The sequence below is a fragment of the Phalaenopsis equestris genome, unplaced genomic scaffold (assembly GCF_001263595.1).
Source record: "Phalaenopsis equestris unplaced genomic scaffold, ASM126359v1 Scaffold000028, whole genome shotgun sequence".
In the NCBI taxonomy this organism is placed as follows: domain Eukaryota; kingdom Viridiplantae; phylum Streptophyta; class Magnoliopsida; order Asparagales; family Orchidaceae; genus Phalaenopsis; species Phalaenopsis equestris.
The window spans coordinates 96,776-114,002 of NW_018164470.1; the positions used below are offsets into that span (position 1 = coordinate 96,776).

At 30.8% G+C, this 17,227-nt stretch overlaps 1 protein-coding gene across 1 annotated transcript; it reads right to left on the reverse strand.

Annotated features, from left to right (window-relative positions):
- Positions 1-952: 952 nt before the first annotated feature.
- LOC110018633 (tRNA-dihydrouridine(16/17) synthase [NAD(P)(+)]-like) lies at positions 953-16,140 on the reverse strand. Its single transcript, XM_020715998.1, has 3 exons — positions 15,623-16,140; positions 5,195-5,301; positions 953-2,133 (listed from the first exon to the last, which is right to left on the reverse strand). Exons 1-3 carry the CDS (start codon positions 16,070-16,072, stop codon positions 1,401-1,403), a joined length of 1,290 nt encoding a protein of 429 aa, XP_020571657.1. The 5' UTR covers positions 16,073-16,140; the 3' UTR covers positions 953-1,400.
- Positions 16,141-17,227: the final 1,087 nt, after the last annotated feature.

The following is a 17,227-nucleotide window of genomic DNA, read 5'->3' on the forward strand; positions in this document are numbered from 1 at the left end:
CAAGTGGGTTTCACTGTAATACACCAGTTGTGTGGATTTCTTAGAGATGTGAGACCCGCATACCATGTGGCACATGCTAATTGGACTTCGGACATAAATTTTACGTCTGATGTCCTAATACAATAATTTTTCCAAGTCGTTAGTCTAATTAGAATTTGCCCAATGATAAAAAGCTTAGAGAGCAGTCAATGCTGCCTTTGAATTCGACGACTATGCTTCTCATGCAAATGTTGATGTTCCTACCTCAATCAACTGCTAAAATACACTGCTAGTTTCATCAGATGATTCTATGCCATTCTCATCTCCATAATTGAGCAATAGCACACGTAAAATAACTCTTCAAGTATCAAACATGAGTTGGGTTAACTGGGTTAACTGCGACTCCAAAAATTAACAACCTGGGTTGAAATGTGTCTGATTAATATGAAAACGACAAACATGTGGCAGTGGAACATGGAAACATGCTATGTAATTGAAGAGTACAAGATGGCTTAGGAGCTACAGGCAATCTTGTTAGGGGATAACATAGACGAACATGAACATACCTTGGGAAGTAAAACCAAATTTAAACATTGCTCGGGGTCATGATCTGACAAGTAAATACACCTTTGAACTTTGTCAGGATATGGTCCTCGATGGCAGTCAGAGGAATTGGATGCCGTCATGTGTAGCAACTTTGATTCTTTCCTAAATTTTTGGCTTCAATTTGATGGTTAGCAGGTTCATAATTAATTTATTTATTTATTTTGGGAGATCATATAAGCTATCTTTTCCAAATGGAGAAAGACTTTTAAATTTACTATATATCATGCGAAACCAAGATTCATGACATATGTAATATGACAAGTTCTTTCAAACTCTAGTATGAAAGCCTATCCATGTTAAGGGCAACAGAAAAAAAAGATTTTGCAAGCAGATAAACAATGGAGTAAATAAATCACAAAATGACCTTTCTGCAGTATCTTCAGATACCATTTACCCATTAAAAGAGTAAAAATTGGGAATGTATGTTTCTCAATAAATGACAAGTCAAGATATAGCTCATTCACTGAAATAAACAAACTGTCAATAGAAGTCAAAAAAGCACATCTGAAGAATTCCATAGCTCCCAATTACATGTTTTTCAAATTCATGGTTGAGCCACTGAAAGAATTCCCATAACTACAAGTTGATGTAAAATGACCAAGTTTATACCATTTCAGTTCCTTCTAATCATCCACTATTTGTTCGTTTGGCTCGCAATCAATTTGAATGATCCAACGCTCACATATACCAGCACTTTATATTGTTGTTTGAGTCAAACAATTTGAACCATCTGGCGCTCGCATATACCGATAGCTCAAGCAAGTCCCATCATTATAACAAAAATCAAATTCCATAAATTATACGTAAATCAAGAATCACAAATTCCATAAGCTCATTTTATCATCTATAGCCTTTGCATAGAGTGGAATCCTACCATTAAGATTCCTAAGCTTATTTAGCATCTGGTAGAGCCACTCAAATGTAAGCTTTGCCTGTAAATTAAGCTCCTGTCTAACATGTGGTTGTTTCCTAAACCAGTCCCCTAACATCTTGTGCACATGAGACCGAACCATTCTCCAAGGCACGGGATACTGTTCACAAAGCTTCAAGTATTCTTCCACAAGATCTATCTGGTCTAATCCACCATCTTCAAAGTTTTCATTATCACTCTTATCTTTCCATTCAGCTGTCCTGAGTCCGCTAAAAAGTGCTGGGTTCTCTAAAAGAGACTCTGCTGATAGCACACCATCGACGCCCGTGTGGGCCAAACAGCCTTGAACATCATCCATGTGGCGGATATTTCCATTTGCCAGAACTGGAATCTTGATGGCATTCTTTACTGCTTGGATGGCATCCCAATCTGCACGAAATTTCTTCCCATCTTTTTCATCTCTGGTGCGACCGTGGACAGCCAGGAGAGCGCAACCTGCCTCTTCCAACATTTTTGCGTATGCTAACGTGTCTTTCAAGTCCGGGAAAATGCGAACCTTACATGAAACAGGAACAACGAGATTGCTGGCAAGCTTTTCTACAAGTGATTTTATCAACGGAAGATTATCCATAAGAAAGGCTCCATAATTTCCTCGCCTAGCAATTCTCTGAGGGCACCTGCATAAATATAAATAAGGTGGCTCAAATTGAGTATATTATCAATCAAACATTTACACAAATTAATGCATGAACATAATGTAGGCCTCACACGATCTGATAGAAACGTAATAAGGAATTATATGATTAGTGGTGCAGACAAGAATAAAAACAACGCTAATTTCAGCTTGATCCTAACTACATTAGCTAGATTTAAACAGCATTCACCTTGAATCAACGCTGATATGTACATATTATGGAGCCGATGAATATAAAGATAATTTTCAAAACAATCAAGATTCACAAACAAAACTCTTTCAATTAAGGGTTTTATTAATATTTATATTAATATCAATTCGTTAAATCGCACCTTATTTCATGGCCTCGGAGTAATTGAAGAAAAAAGGTAAGTAGAAAAGGAGCTTGATTAGGATCTCACCAAAAAGGAAAATGTAAGGTATGGTTTACCAACAAAATTGAGACAAAAATCATTTCCTAGATAATCAGAGGCCTAATGTAGGAGAAAGTGTTAGAAGGTTTCAGAGTTCTAAACCATAAGAAGTAAGAGGATGAGTCTATGAATCAAGAAGAGATGAATGCTACAAATCTAATAGGAAAACAGTGTGTGGATTATGAAGAAGATGAAATAGAAATAACAAAGATGAGTTAATCCTTAGTAATGCATGCTACAAATACATAGTTTGTTTTAAAGTTATTTAAACAAGCATTTTGAATACTTTGTTAAATATAATTTATTTAGCAATATTTTAGACCCTAGAATACACTGACAACTGAAATAAAATATTTAATTTATATTACATAATTAAATGTGATAATTATCATTTCATGCTCCTCAAAAAAATTTCCTCATAATTGAAACAAATTTATTAAGTTAAAAAACCCTTTTTGCATTGTGTTCATTTAGTTTAAGAGAAGATTGAGTGAGGCGCACAACACCTCGTATATTGGGCGAGTGTGGCGCACAACACCTCGTACATTGGGAACCCATGCAATCTTGTAAGAAAACTGGATTGAAGCATTCAAATGCATCCATCTAGAAGGAAAAAAAAAAGGTTACTTGCTTCGAGGCTCAATGATAGAAATATCACAAGTGTTTATATCATGGTCTACCTTAGTGTGTAGAACAGAATGTAAGTGATCATAATGAGGTTGCCAAGGCACAAAAGAAAATAACTAATACCAATCCAACACAAGATGAAGGACGAATCCTAGTGAACATTCATGAACATTTTCAGTACAACCACCTAAGCTAACACTACTAACATTACTAACAAGAAACATCAAACTGTCTAAAAGAAATTTTAACTTATAAAAGTAAAAAAAAACTATTGTGATTGCCTAAAGATGCACATAAGGAAAACCAACTAATAAGAAAGGCAATCAAATAAATTACAAATAATAACAATATAAACGTTTCATATATAATACAGGAAAATTAAGTGAATATATTTAGCTTGAAAGAATGGGTTTTAACCTTAAATTTAAGAAATAAAGTGGTTTCCAAGAACAACATAAAAAGTGAAGTACAACAGATCTTTTGTTTCTTCAAAGAGAAAAATTGAAAGCAAAGCAAAGCGCTCTCCTTTTGAATTTACACATATTGCTAATATAAGTCTGAAGAATAACAAAATAAATTCTATACATAATTAATTGTAAAGAACAACAATCTATATTCTAAAATCAAATCTGGTAGACATGACATTGCTGAATGTGAACAATCAATTCTATGCATGATGTATAATATAATAGCACTAGATAATTAATAATTAGTGGCGAACAAAGATGCATGAATACAACACCTAATATATGATATAATAAAGATTAATTAGATTGAAAGGGTTCAAGAAAACCTATAAAAGCCATGTATTTCGAGAAGAATGAAGTAAAGAAATATGTATATAATTACGAATTTCAATATTCAGAAAACAAAGCAACTTGTAGTTTAAGTAGAAAATAAAGAATTAGTCAACGTAAACAGCAATAAAAAAAATCAAAAATGAATTTTGAAATAGCAATAACAACAAAGAATGGCTACACCGTAAACTTCAAAAAGAAAAACAAACAAATAAAAAAACTGCAGGTCCAGTAAAAGTCCAAGCTATGTGTGATTGAAGCAGGAGCTTTGATTGCTTTACAGTTTAAAAGAAAAAACACTTCAAACCTTTCAAGACAGGTTTTTATGCTACATACTCCTTATATTATAAAGTGTATATACTTTAACGGGCTTCAAAGTTCGAACTAATCAGCATATTCTAACCATGAATCTTTGTAAACTAAAAAAAAAAAATTATAAACAGCTTTACAAAGTAATCAACGTAAAATTTGCATAACACATTTCATTTTGCTTTTACTAAAGGGTTGTTTGATTAACAGAAAAAGGAATGCGGTGTAAGGAAATTCATTGTAAAGGTAATTTATTGTGTTTGGAATACTTCGAAATTTTTTAGTTCAACGTAAAATAAATGCAACACTACATTTTCTAGTTTCGTTTGATAAAAGGTACAGCTGTGGAAGCCAATGGGCAGCAGATGATGAACAATTGCGACCAGCATCGAACTACAGGCAGCGGGGGGAGGGGGCTACATTTTCTAGTTTCGTTTGATTAAAGGTACAGCTGTGGAAGCCAATGGACAGCGATGAGCGACAGACAACTGATGGCAGGCTGCGACAAGGAGACGATGGGCAGTTGGAGGCATGCGGAGACAGCGGCTGGTGACCAACAGGGCAAGATGACAGGGCAGCAGTGGCAAGAGCAGTGGTGGTGCTGGGAAATGGCAGCAGTCGGCATCGAGGAACATTTTACATGGTGGTTTTGTCAAAATCCAATGAATTTCAAATACAAGGAAAAAAAAATGAAATTCAAATGCATTATAATTTTACAATATATTTGAAATTTACTGGACCACATACCCGGATTTCTGAAACTCCTGCATAAAGAATGCAGTGCAGTCCTTTTGTAGCAAACCAAACAACCCCTAAAGATAGATATTTAAATTCATAGTTCTTACAACATATTCATGAATTGCCAAATCTATACCACGATGAGGACAAATCCGTTTACCCGAAGTTTATATCAACATAGTCGCAATAGGGCTCCACCTTTTTAGCAGCTTCCAAAAGTACATCCGGATCATTTGCGCAGAACTGGACAAATAAGGGGCGATCTTCCTGCTTAAGTTATCATATCAGAGAATGTCTTTAAGTTACTGTTGAAAGGAAATGAAAATTTCTCATATAATAAACCTATAAAAAGCCTTAAATACGTAACCAAACAAAAATTAGAAAAAAAACAAGAAAATGAAGGGGGAAAAAAGAGCTGAACAGATATTCAGAATGTTCGCATAGAGAAGCTAGTGCATATTGAAGCTCCAGGGAATGATCATGATCTCTCAAAGACAATGCCAAACGAAAAAAAGGTATCAAACCCAAGTTTTACCCACCATAAATTATGCCAACAAAAAAATAAGCCAAACAACATCATCATCAAGTCTAAAGTTAGACATACCTCTCTCTATCAGCTATCAACTTTGGCGAGCCTTGTGATGCAAGAGATTTTCGGTAAAGGGTGTTTACAACAAATATAGAATGATATGCATAAAATCACGCAAAAAACCAAATTCACAACCACAAATTTCTGCTTTAAACAATTATTGCCACTTTAGATAAAAATTAGAAATACACAAATCCCATGTAAACTAAAATTTAATGATCATCTAGCAACAATTTAGCATAGAAATTCTTAAGAATAGGAAAATCAGACGTTCAATTGGAATTCACGCTGTAACTGAAAAAATCATTAATCATGTTTGATAATATTCAATCATGTAAACAAAGAAATAAGAAAAGGAATTGAAATAGAGAAAGTGAGAGAAATAACCAAATAGCAATCCAAATCTCACATGGTGATAATTTTCTTCGAAAATCTATAGTCTCCAATTTATCAGACTAAAGAATCACATCCAACAAACACTCAGCAAAAGGAAAAAATGTAATCAAGTAAAATATCAACGGCCATTCCTTCTGCATGTCTAAGAAACCCCAAAAGATATAATTAACAATCACATCCTCAAGTTCAGAAATTCAAAAGTCATTAAACAAAATCCTGCAGCCATAAGATTTGTAAGAAGCAAAGACATAAGTCATGCAGCCAACAAATGAATATCCCAAACTTTGAAACCTAAAAAACAAACCAAGTCATTAGCAACTAAATTAAATCATCAAAGGGGACCCAAATTAGAACAAGAAATTAAGGAAAGTTTCAGAATATTGAAGAAGGATCTTCATCGCATGACTAAAAAAAGGAAAGAAAAAGAAGCTAAACTTTAAGGGGGCAGTTCGAGATCACTTTTGTTTGTTTGTTTGTTTTCTTCTTCTTCTTTTTTTAATGATTTGTTGAATTAAAACATGCTGGATTGTGTTAATTATTTTTAAAAATAATTAAAACAACTAAAAATTATTTTGAATGTCTTTATAAACAAATCAATTTTTTTTCAAGAAACAAAAAATAACTACATGAAAAATTATTTTAACCAAATGTGTTTTAAAAAAAATAATAAAAACAAAAAACAAAAGTAGACCCAAAAAGGCCCTAATCGCAAATTATTTATTAAGCACAAGTAATTCATTATTTAATATATCACATATTGGATTGAAGTCCTCAAAAATTAATATAATCTTCTTTAATACGATCAAAGTCAAACACTTCGATTTTCTAATTTTTGTGCAAAATAATGAAAAATCTACAAAATCCATCAAAAAGTTTATTTTCTATCCCACAGTCTTTTGATGCAAAAGCATATTCTCAAAATATCCAACCCATTCAACATGTTTGCCATGTTCTTCATAATTTCTTTAGGGTATTCAAATATTATAATTTTTTTCTCTAAACAAAATATAAACTCTAAAGATAATATACAATGTCGCAAGCATTAAAGAGCTTAACCAGTTGCTTATAACTATGTTTTGGAACCTTTTGCTTAGCTTCATTCATTTTTTCAGAAAAATAAGTGACATGAGACCCTTCTTAAGCTAATACCCTTCAATATCTAGTCTAGAGCATTGTAAAAAAACCATAAAAGTTCTATTAAAATATGATAGTTTATGTAAATATGAATTTGAACAGTTTTCTTTATATTTATAAAAAGCAAAATCAATAGATTTGAACCAAGAAAACTATCCTTTCGGAAGATAAAAATTGGTGTCAGTACAATACTAAATCTTTCAATAAACAATGCACAGGATGTAGAAAACCCATGAAAATTTGAACATCAAGAATACCAAAAGATGCTAGTCAATCAAGAGATACACTTTCACTTGATTTAATAAATCCCAAAAATATCATAGATAGTATAACAAAATAACACTCTTAAGTTTAAAAAATAACTTGTCATTTTGCAATACTTCAACGACTTGTAATCTAAAATTGCGTCAAGTAACATTCTCTAGTTTTATTATATGTCGGTATACCATCAAATTACATAGCAAGAAATTTCTAAACGGTCAAAAAACATGCTTCATAATTCTCATAGAAGTGTTTGGTGCATTAATTAGTCTAAATGGTAGAATACCCATGCATATAATCTATCTCAAATTTTTACCAGCATTTTTATCATTCATCTCTCCCATACAGTTTTACTAGGGAAATATAATAGCACCATTCATCATATACATGATATCCAATCAAGGTATAAGAAATTAAAACTTGATGACTGTCATATCAATTATTATGTTGCCTACACATTCACCATTTTTCATCTTTTCCTAGATATAAATTATATAAAAACTACACAAGAACTCATCCTCTTTAACAAATCGTGTTTAACTAGATCTTATCATTCCTTATAAATTCAGTATGTTCAATATGATTCAATCATCCCATAATGTAGTAAATTAGACGTAGGTAATTCAAAAATCAAATCAATAATACATGCGATGGTAATTTATAAGAAAGATCCATAGGATATAACTTTTAATCTATAAAATACTTGACTCATAGTTCCAAATCAATTTTGCAGCCATCAAAACATAAGTCAATCTTTCTCAAAACTTCTTTTAAAAGAAAGCTGATTTAGAATATGTAGTGATTTATTTAGTTCATTGGAAATATTAGATTCATTGTTACAATTTTCTTTCAATAGTTTTTAAAAGCAATTTTTTTTTTTTCAGGTTCTCATCCCTTTGATGATTTATTAAATTGCCTTGATATTGAGCCTTAAACCTGAACTCTTATAATAAATCTAACGTGTCAAGTTTTAGGTTTTAGGATTTATTAATGAAGGCTTATAAAAAGAAGCGCAAAATAAATTTAATAAGCATTCAAGCTTAAAGTTCATAAATACTTAGTTTGAATAAAAACTTTTCACTTTTTAAAAAAAAATAAAAAAATACAAGAAAATTCAACATAAATGATAATTAAATTGATAACGTTTATAAATAATGCAAAAAAAATCAGCAGCATCGAAAACATATATTTTATTGAAATTCACACTGCAACAATAACTAAATTAAGCCAAATTTTACAAAACTAAATCAAATATGTAAACTGATACTTAACTTAGAGATTTGTAAACGAAATGATAAGACATCGCCAAATAATAACATTAAGCTTGAAACTTGTGCCACGAGAAAACTTTTTTGGAAAATATTCACAATCTCTACTTGCACTAGGATAGGAAAAAAGGAATTTCATTCAACCACAAATTTATAGAATCATAAGCAGAATCTGCAAAGCATGCACGTACATGCCTCAAACTCTACCTATAGTCACTAAGCCACCCTAAATTCACAAATAAAAATATAGAAGATAAATTAGTAGCCTTAGCAAAGCAAGAAATTCTAAAGAAATATGAAACAGTTGTACCATCAAGTTGCAAGAGTGTTGAAAGGTGCATTTACAGGATAGTCACGTAGGGAAGAAATTTGTGAAAACTCGCTTGAAAGGAGTCATGACTAAGACAAAGGGTTTATGAATCACCAGCCACATAAATTGTGAACCCATGCAAAATCACAAGAGTGTGGCATCCAAAGCACTCAAAAAATTGGCTGCTAAATTTGAAATATGGGAGGAAACCAGAGAACAAAAAGGATCTAAGAAAGAGTTTAGAAATATAATCCATAAAATAAAAAATATGAACATAATCAAATGAAAATTTTAAAGAATAATTTTCTTAGAGGACTAATAATGCATAGAATAACAACATAAATTATAGAATAATAAACTAAATAAAGTGGAGTCAACTGTTAAGAAAAGCATAAAAAACAATTCTTTAGAACATATAACATACTCATAGTGAATTCGAGATAATGTGTGATTATGCAAAACTTTGATTTACAAAAATATTTAATAGGTTTTAAAGATAGATGATGCCAAATAATTAGAGAATTCATATTTTGGCACAAATATTCAAGAGCATAAAAAATGATTAAAAGTGGCGTCATTATAAACAAATCAAACTTATAATTCATATGATAAAATTATGAGGGAAAATAATTTGGTTTATAGTAAGACTCACTATAGCAAAATTTTTGTGCAAGGTATTTACAACACAACAACAACAACAACCCTTTAGAGAGTCGTCTTAAATGGTTTGGTCAAATTAAACGTTGATCATTTGGTGATCCAATCAGGCGAGTAGATGTTTTAGATTCAACATATGTTAAGAAAGGTAGAGGTTAATAAAATAATATAAAGAACAAAATATTTTAATAGAAATTTTAATGAATTTAAGGAGTATGATCAAGTATTAAAAAATTTGATTTGATCCGCATCAAGGAAAAAAAAAAGTAGGTGACAAATGCATGTTCAAGTTATTAAAGATAAGTAGCATATTTACTACTACTAAAAGCAGGTGTAGAGTAATCAAATAGTTCCATATTATAATATAATCAAATTAATGATCAACATTAAATTTGTACATTTATGCAGGTAATGTAGATGTTTATAAAGAATATATCTACATTATTCTTTATAGATGATATAGTTCTATTTAGTGAGATGATTATTAAACTAAATAGAAAATTAATTGCTTAAGAATGTTATAAGAATAATAACTTAAAATTAAGGGGTTGTTTAGTCAACTGAAAAAAAAGGTTTAAAAATATGCAGTGAGAAAAAATGTAATGTATTATGATTGCAATGTATTATGAATACTCATGAGTTGTTTGTTTGTCTGTAAAGTAAATACATGAGATTTTTTTCTATTTGATCGGGTGCATATAGAGTAAAGTAAAAAACAAAGCACTCTAAAAACTTGAGGGTTGTTTGATTACCTACAAAAGAAATGCAAACAAATATTTTCACTATTTAGAATTAAATATCATATAATTTTTATTAAAATTATATATTCTCATCTATTTATATAATATTTGATAAAAAAAAATTATATTAATATATATAATAAAATATATTTAATATTACAATATTTTTTAAAAAATATTAATCAAGTGCAATTGTTCGTAAATTAGTAAATTTAGTTGTATTCTAAATACTTAAGTGAAAGCAATATATTCTAAATATTTAAAGTTTGTTTGGTTGGCTGTAAAAGAAATGCAAAATAATCACTTTTACTGTTTAGAATTAAATATTAAATAATTTTTTAAAATTAAATATTTATTATTTAAATACTCATTTATTTAATTATATAATATTTGACAATAAAATTATATTAAAATATACACATGATAAAATATGTATAATATTAATTTTTTTTTTAAAAATATTAATCAAGTGCAATTATTTTTAAATTAGTATATTTAGTTGCAAAATTATTATGAGGAAGTAAAAAATCCTCTTTTATGTTAAAGCGATTGTTCTTAAGGTTGAAGGATATAGGGGATTTATCTGTACAACACAAAAAGATTCATTATGCTTAAAATTAGTAGTCAAATTTTAAGAAAATAAATTACACATTTTAATGCATGATACATCAAAAAATATTAAATTAATTCAAATAAAAATTGGTGATACAGTTTTGCTTGAGATTTGATTGAAATTAGGGAAATTTACATAAGTAGCACACAATTCTTATGTATTTACATATCTCACACCTAAGTTTTCATCTTTACATACATACCATTTTGGTGATTTAAATCTATGCTTGAAAAGGTGTATTTCACTTTTCAAAATTGATAATAGTATTATTTTTAATGTGATATTAAAGATGTGAGTGTTATGCGTGTATATATAAAAGTTTAGATGTTATATATGTCTTTTTAGGAAGACTTGGGCTCATTGTATAAAAAAATGATACTAATTTATTAAAACTAAATGAAAATATGACACTAAATAGGACGCAATGGAGAAAAAGGATTTATGTAGCCGACCCCACGTAGTGGGATTAAGGCTTTGTTGTTGTTGTTGTTGTATATTAAGTTAAACATATAAATTTGAATTTAAGAATAAAAAATATAATAATTAATATGATTTTAACAAAAACTAATTCACTATATGCCCACCACCAAAGTAATTTAAAAGTGCGTGTCCTAAAACTATTTTTTTTATTTATATATGAACAGTACAACAAGTATTTATTCCACTAAGTAGTGTCGGGTACATAAATCATTTTTCACCATTGGGACCTATTGAGTGTCATATTTTCATTTAATTTTAATAAATTATTATCATTTTTTATAATATATACCCAAGTTTTTTTTGTCTACCTCTACCTTTCTTAACATAAGACAAATCTAAAACATCTACTCTCCTAATAATGTGACCAAAACAGCTAAGGTGACTCTCTAATCTTCTCTCCCATTGGAGCTACTCCAACCCTTTCACGAATATATTTGTTTCGCATTTTCTCTCTGAATCTAAAGGCACTCATCCGCCTGAGCACTCTCATTTCAACAAAAATTAATTTATTTTATGCTTCTCTTTCACACGCCAACATTCTATGTCATAACGCATTAGAGATCTCACCACCATTCTACAAGATTTTCCTTTATGTATAAGCAGTACTTTTCTATAACACAATAGGCCAAACGCATTCCTCCATTTCAACCATCCAACTTAAATTCTACTAATAAGTAATAACATCCCCAACTATGTCACCAGCACTTTGAACAATAAACTTGAGAAATCTATAAAGTTCACTCATTTTAATGACTTGATCACCTATTGTTACAACCAAGCCATTAGATCTACTACCAAAATTACATTCATGATTTGATAGTAAAAAATTGTGAGAATTGAAAATGTGTAAGGCTGCAAAAATAAGAAATTGAAGTGGGCATTGAAAATATTAAATGGATTGCATATTATAGGAATATTATAATTGAATTTTAATTTTTTTTATTTTATAAAAATTTTATTCTTTTAAATTATTATAAATTATACTATTAGCACAATTTAAATTCTTATAATAAATTCTTTTAATATTTGTTTATAATATATATATGTCTTTTTTTTATTTTTCAAATATATTTAATATATATAAATATATATTTATCTACATCATACATGTACAATTATATCTTGATGAGCTTTATACCAAATTTTAAATTTATAATTATTAAAGATGTTACTTATGTTAAGATTTTCTTTATTTTGATTGCATATTTATGACAGATATATATTATTATATTATTCAAATCATATTAAAATAAATTTAATATTGATTATGTCATCAAATTCAACTCATATGAACCTTTGAATCTTGAATCTCTTATATATCCTAGAATGAAAACAACTCCATCCCATTTACTTACTAATTTCTGCTCTCCGCCATAAAAGGGTGACAGATCTTTCCTATCACAGGAGATAATAATCTTTGATAACAGTTTATATGAAGTAAAAGTTGTGATTTGAGGGGAGATAAGTGATTACTTGTCCAAATCCATGGTAGTAATGGTCTCGGGAGCTATAACCACATCAGCAATTATACTCTCTCATATCTTTATGCATCTAGTTACAACTACACACCTGAGTTGTTTGCCCATCGTCTCATCAATACTTACATAAGACGGATTCTGTAAATTTATTTTTATAAAATTCAAATAATAATCTATATCTTTAAACTAATTTCTCAACCTTAATTTAACCTTAATAAAATATGTTTGGTTTGAGACTGCGCTTTACAGTTTAGGCTTGAGAAAATCCTTGTTAGCAATAGTTGGGCCGTCACAGAAGAGCTTTCTCAAGCAGGGCGAAGAGACTTTCGGAGTTTGAGATAAAGAGAAACCCAAAAGCTTCTTGGTGTCGAGATATTGTATGCTAGCGATATACAATGAGAATGGAAAAGATGAGGAGTTTTTTCTTCCTTGTAGTTTCCCGTGAGTTGGAGGAGTTCGGAGATGAGTGCAGTTGTTGTCATTGATTTGACTCTAGAAAGGAAATGGAGAGTTACAAAAAACCTACTTAATCTTCTTCCTACTGCACTTCTCGTATCAGTTACCTAGGAGATGATTTCGTGAGGAGAGGCTTTAGCGAGAGATGATTTCACGAGGAGGGGCTTTCACGGGCTTCTAGTTGCAACAACAGAAAGGGTTTTCATTGAGAAGCATGCACCTAAGAATACATCGTACTCGGAATTCACTTGAATCGAGTGGGTTAGAAAGTCAAGAAGAAAAACAGCTTTGAAGTATTCAGAAAACGCAGAAGAATGTAGTGCATTCTTTATGCATTCCGCCAAACACCGAAAAAGAGAAAAATACAGATGCTCAAATACAATACACTTACTTTTCAACCGACCAAACAACTCCCAAGTAAAAAAAAATCCATAGATTGTACAATTTTTGTTGTAATATTTGTAAAAATCAATAATACTATTAGAAGATAAAGTAATATCTCAATTTGAAAGATTTTAGTATCTTGAAACTAATAAATAAAAAATGGGACGTAGATGAGAATATAATTTCTAGATAGATTTTAGTATCTTGAATATAAAAGCTCAATTTTAGTTTTCATATTTCATCGCTTACAAGATTCAATTTATGTTGTAGTTTTGATTACTATTTTACCATAAATGTTTTTAAAAAAATATTTAATGCACAAAATAAAGAGAAATATTTATTTAAGATTTATATTATAACATGTAAGGAAATAATGAAACAATAGTGATAAATTTCTAGAATTTTGGAGGCACCACAAAGAGTGTTAGTGAAGATTGATTAAAAGGTTATGGTCTTTTGAAGCAGTGCTGAAAATTTCACTAAAACTTAACAAAAACCTTCAATCAAGAAAAAACCAGGAATATTAATAAGTTTTGGATCAATCTCAACCAAATCAATTTAAACAACTAAAATGTAAAACAATAGTTTAGATAGACCTCTAGCAAAATTGAAAATATGAGAAATGATGGTATCCTAAGGATAATGAATGGAAGTATGAGAAATGATGGTATCCTGAGGATAATGAATGGGATAATGAATGTTATATCTATCTGAGTGAGACAGGTAATGGAAAATAAATTATGTTTGTTTAGGCATGTATAACAAATTATAGAAAATACATAAATAAAATGACATCAAAGTATTAAAAATGAAAAAGAGACGGACAAAGCCTAACATGGATAAAAGTTCTCAAGAAAAATAATTAAAATTGATTTAGCATCCCATGTTTTACAAAAAAAGGATGACTTAAGAATGAAGGTTAAGAAAGTAAATCACAAATACTTCAAAATTGGGATACAACTAATAATGGCAAAGATGCATAATGTTAAAAATGAAGTCTGAAACCTAAAACTCGCTCAATAATCACTCAAAGCATAATTGATTCAAAATTGAGTTCAATTACTCTGACTCAAAGATGAGACACTCTAAATCAACTTATTACAACTTAAAATTGACTCTATATACATACGCATACAAAGATATAGTTTCATAAATTATATTGCATAAGATAATATTATAAACAATAATTAGATAGATATATAAAAAAATAAACTTGATTATTAATTAAAAAATATTTTTTAAAAGAATAGTATTTGACTTGAATTAGCACAAAAGTCAATTTGAAATTGATCACTGGAACTTGCTCGAGCAAAATGCAAAATCTTTCAAGCCAACTTTAAGCCAGATCATTAACACTCGACTCAATATCACCCTTAATGTTGAATGTAAATAACTAAAATAAGATGCAAACATCTTAAAGCATCCACATCCAGAAAAATTTAATACACGTTTTACTTCGAAATGGATGTTGAAAAAAGGAAGATTTACTTGTATTTCACTTTGTAAAAGTCAAAATGATAATTTTTTTTATGTGATATGAAATATTTGAGTGGTGTAAATGTAAAAATTAAAGCATAGGTGTTAGATAATTAAATACATAAGAATTGGGTGGTATGCATGTAAGTGCCCCAAAAACGTTGCGTTTACCGAGTTAAAAAGAGAGGAAGAAAAACTCCAAATTGTGCCCTAATGAATTTGTTTCCGATGCAGAGAAGTTATATGGAAGTCCCCTCAAAACTTTAAAAATAAGATAAATCAAACTATCAAAACTCTAGCAACAACAAAGCATGACACCTTACTCCATGAGAAAAGTAGTACATACCTTGCAAGTGGTGAACTCCATCCTCCGATACTTCTCGTTCTCGGTAAAAATGCGCGAGTGCAGCATCGGCGTATAGGCCGCTTCAGCGCCATATTTCCGGCATAGCATCCGGAACGGTAGTTCGGAGTTATCCACCATGGGGGCGACGATCAACCTTGGCGAACCGAGCCGCCTCCAGTGCTCCCACGCGCGCTCCAAGCGCCGCTCACCCTCAAGCAACGGAACAACAGGGGCCATCGGAGGCGATGATGGCTCGGTGAGGGATAAAAAGCCACCGTCCGTGGTGCAGAGGCGTTCGTCCGGTTCGCCATAAGGTTCCGGCGACGCCGAGGGAAGTAAAGAAGCGGCCATGTAGCAGGAGGTGAAGGAACTTGACAATGAAAATGAGTTTACGTGGCAAAGGAGATATCGCTTGCTGCGAAGTGAAAGCAGAGGCGGACGAAACCACATGCAAAGCTCTAGGTTTTGACGGAGACGCGGGAGCAGCCCTCCGCTCGCTTAAGCAAGAGAGATTATTGCGTGCGGACACCGAGATTGGCTTAGATCACCGATTATTTCTATTTTTTTTATATTAAAAAAAAAATTTAGGTGAGGCCCACCGAAATACATCGGGACCGTAGATGAGGTGAGGATGGGGCCCCGCACGAAGGCTGCGTGCGGTGTCCGATCCGTATGGAATAATTTTTTCTTAAGCAAAGATTAGGGGGGATTCTTTTTTCTTTTTTTCTTTTTTTCTTTTTTTCTTTTTTTTAAATTTAATATGAATTTAATTTGCATGGAGGGTAAATTTTAGATTTTAAATCTAAAATTTGATGATTCAAAGAACTTACATTTTTTTTTATGTTTAACTGAAAATAAAAAATATTAGAAAAATATACATATGGTGAGCACAACTATTACATATTTGCATAAGTCTTATCTAATTGTTTATATTTACATATACATAATATTCTAGTTTCAACAATCTCTATTATATTTAATGCCCTCAATTTATAAAGAGTCTAGATTGTTTGTACCCCTTATCTTTTTGACTAAGCATATGCATATATGATGCGTACAACTCCTCTTTTGCCCTTATCCTGATTAGGGCAATGTTTAAGATAAATTCCTAATAACTCAGTTTTTGGTTGGTCAACTCCAGCTCAGTTGATCTCTGATCAGTCTATTTTTGTTTGGTTGGCCTATGATCAACTTGTCTCTGATGGTTCAGTCTTTAGTCGCTTAGCATTTGGTTGGCTAATCTTTGATCGATCGGGTTCTGGTTAGTCGGCCTTCAATCAACTAGCCTCTGATCGATCAACTTTAGATTATGTGTGTGTGATTGTGCTACTTTAGATGACCAAGCATTCTTTCCACAAGGTCGACCTTCTGACGTGTGTCGTGCTTTAAAGCATTCATTTTATGAAAGATTCGATCAAATGTCTTCTTATTGTACATATTTCAGTTCTCATATTTGTATCTTATGAGGATTTGTTATGATAAGAAAAAAAGAGTTAATTGCAATAATTGATTGGTTATCATTATTAACCGGCCCTAATGATCAATACTCCCTTGAATTCTGAGCCATTGATTGTTATAAATAAGGTGATAAGAGACCTTCTAGGT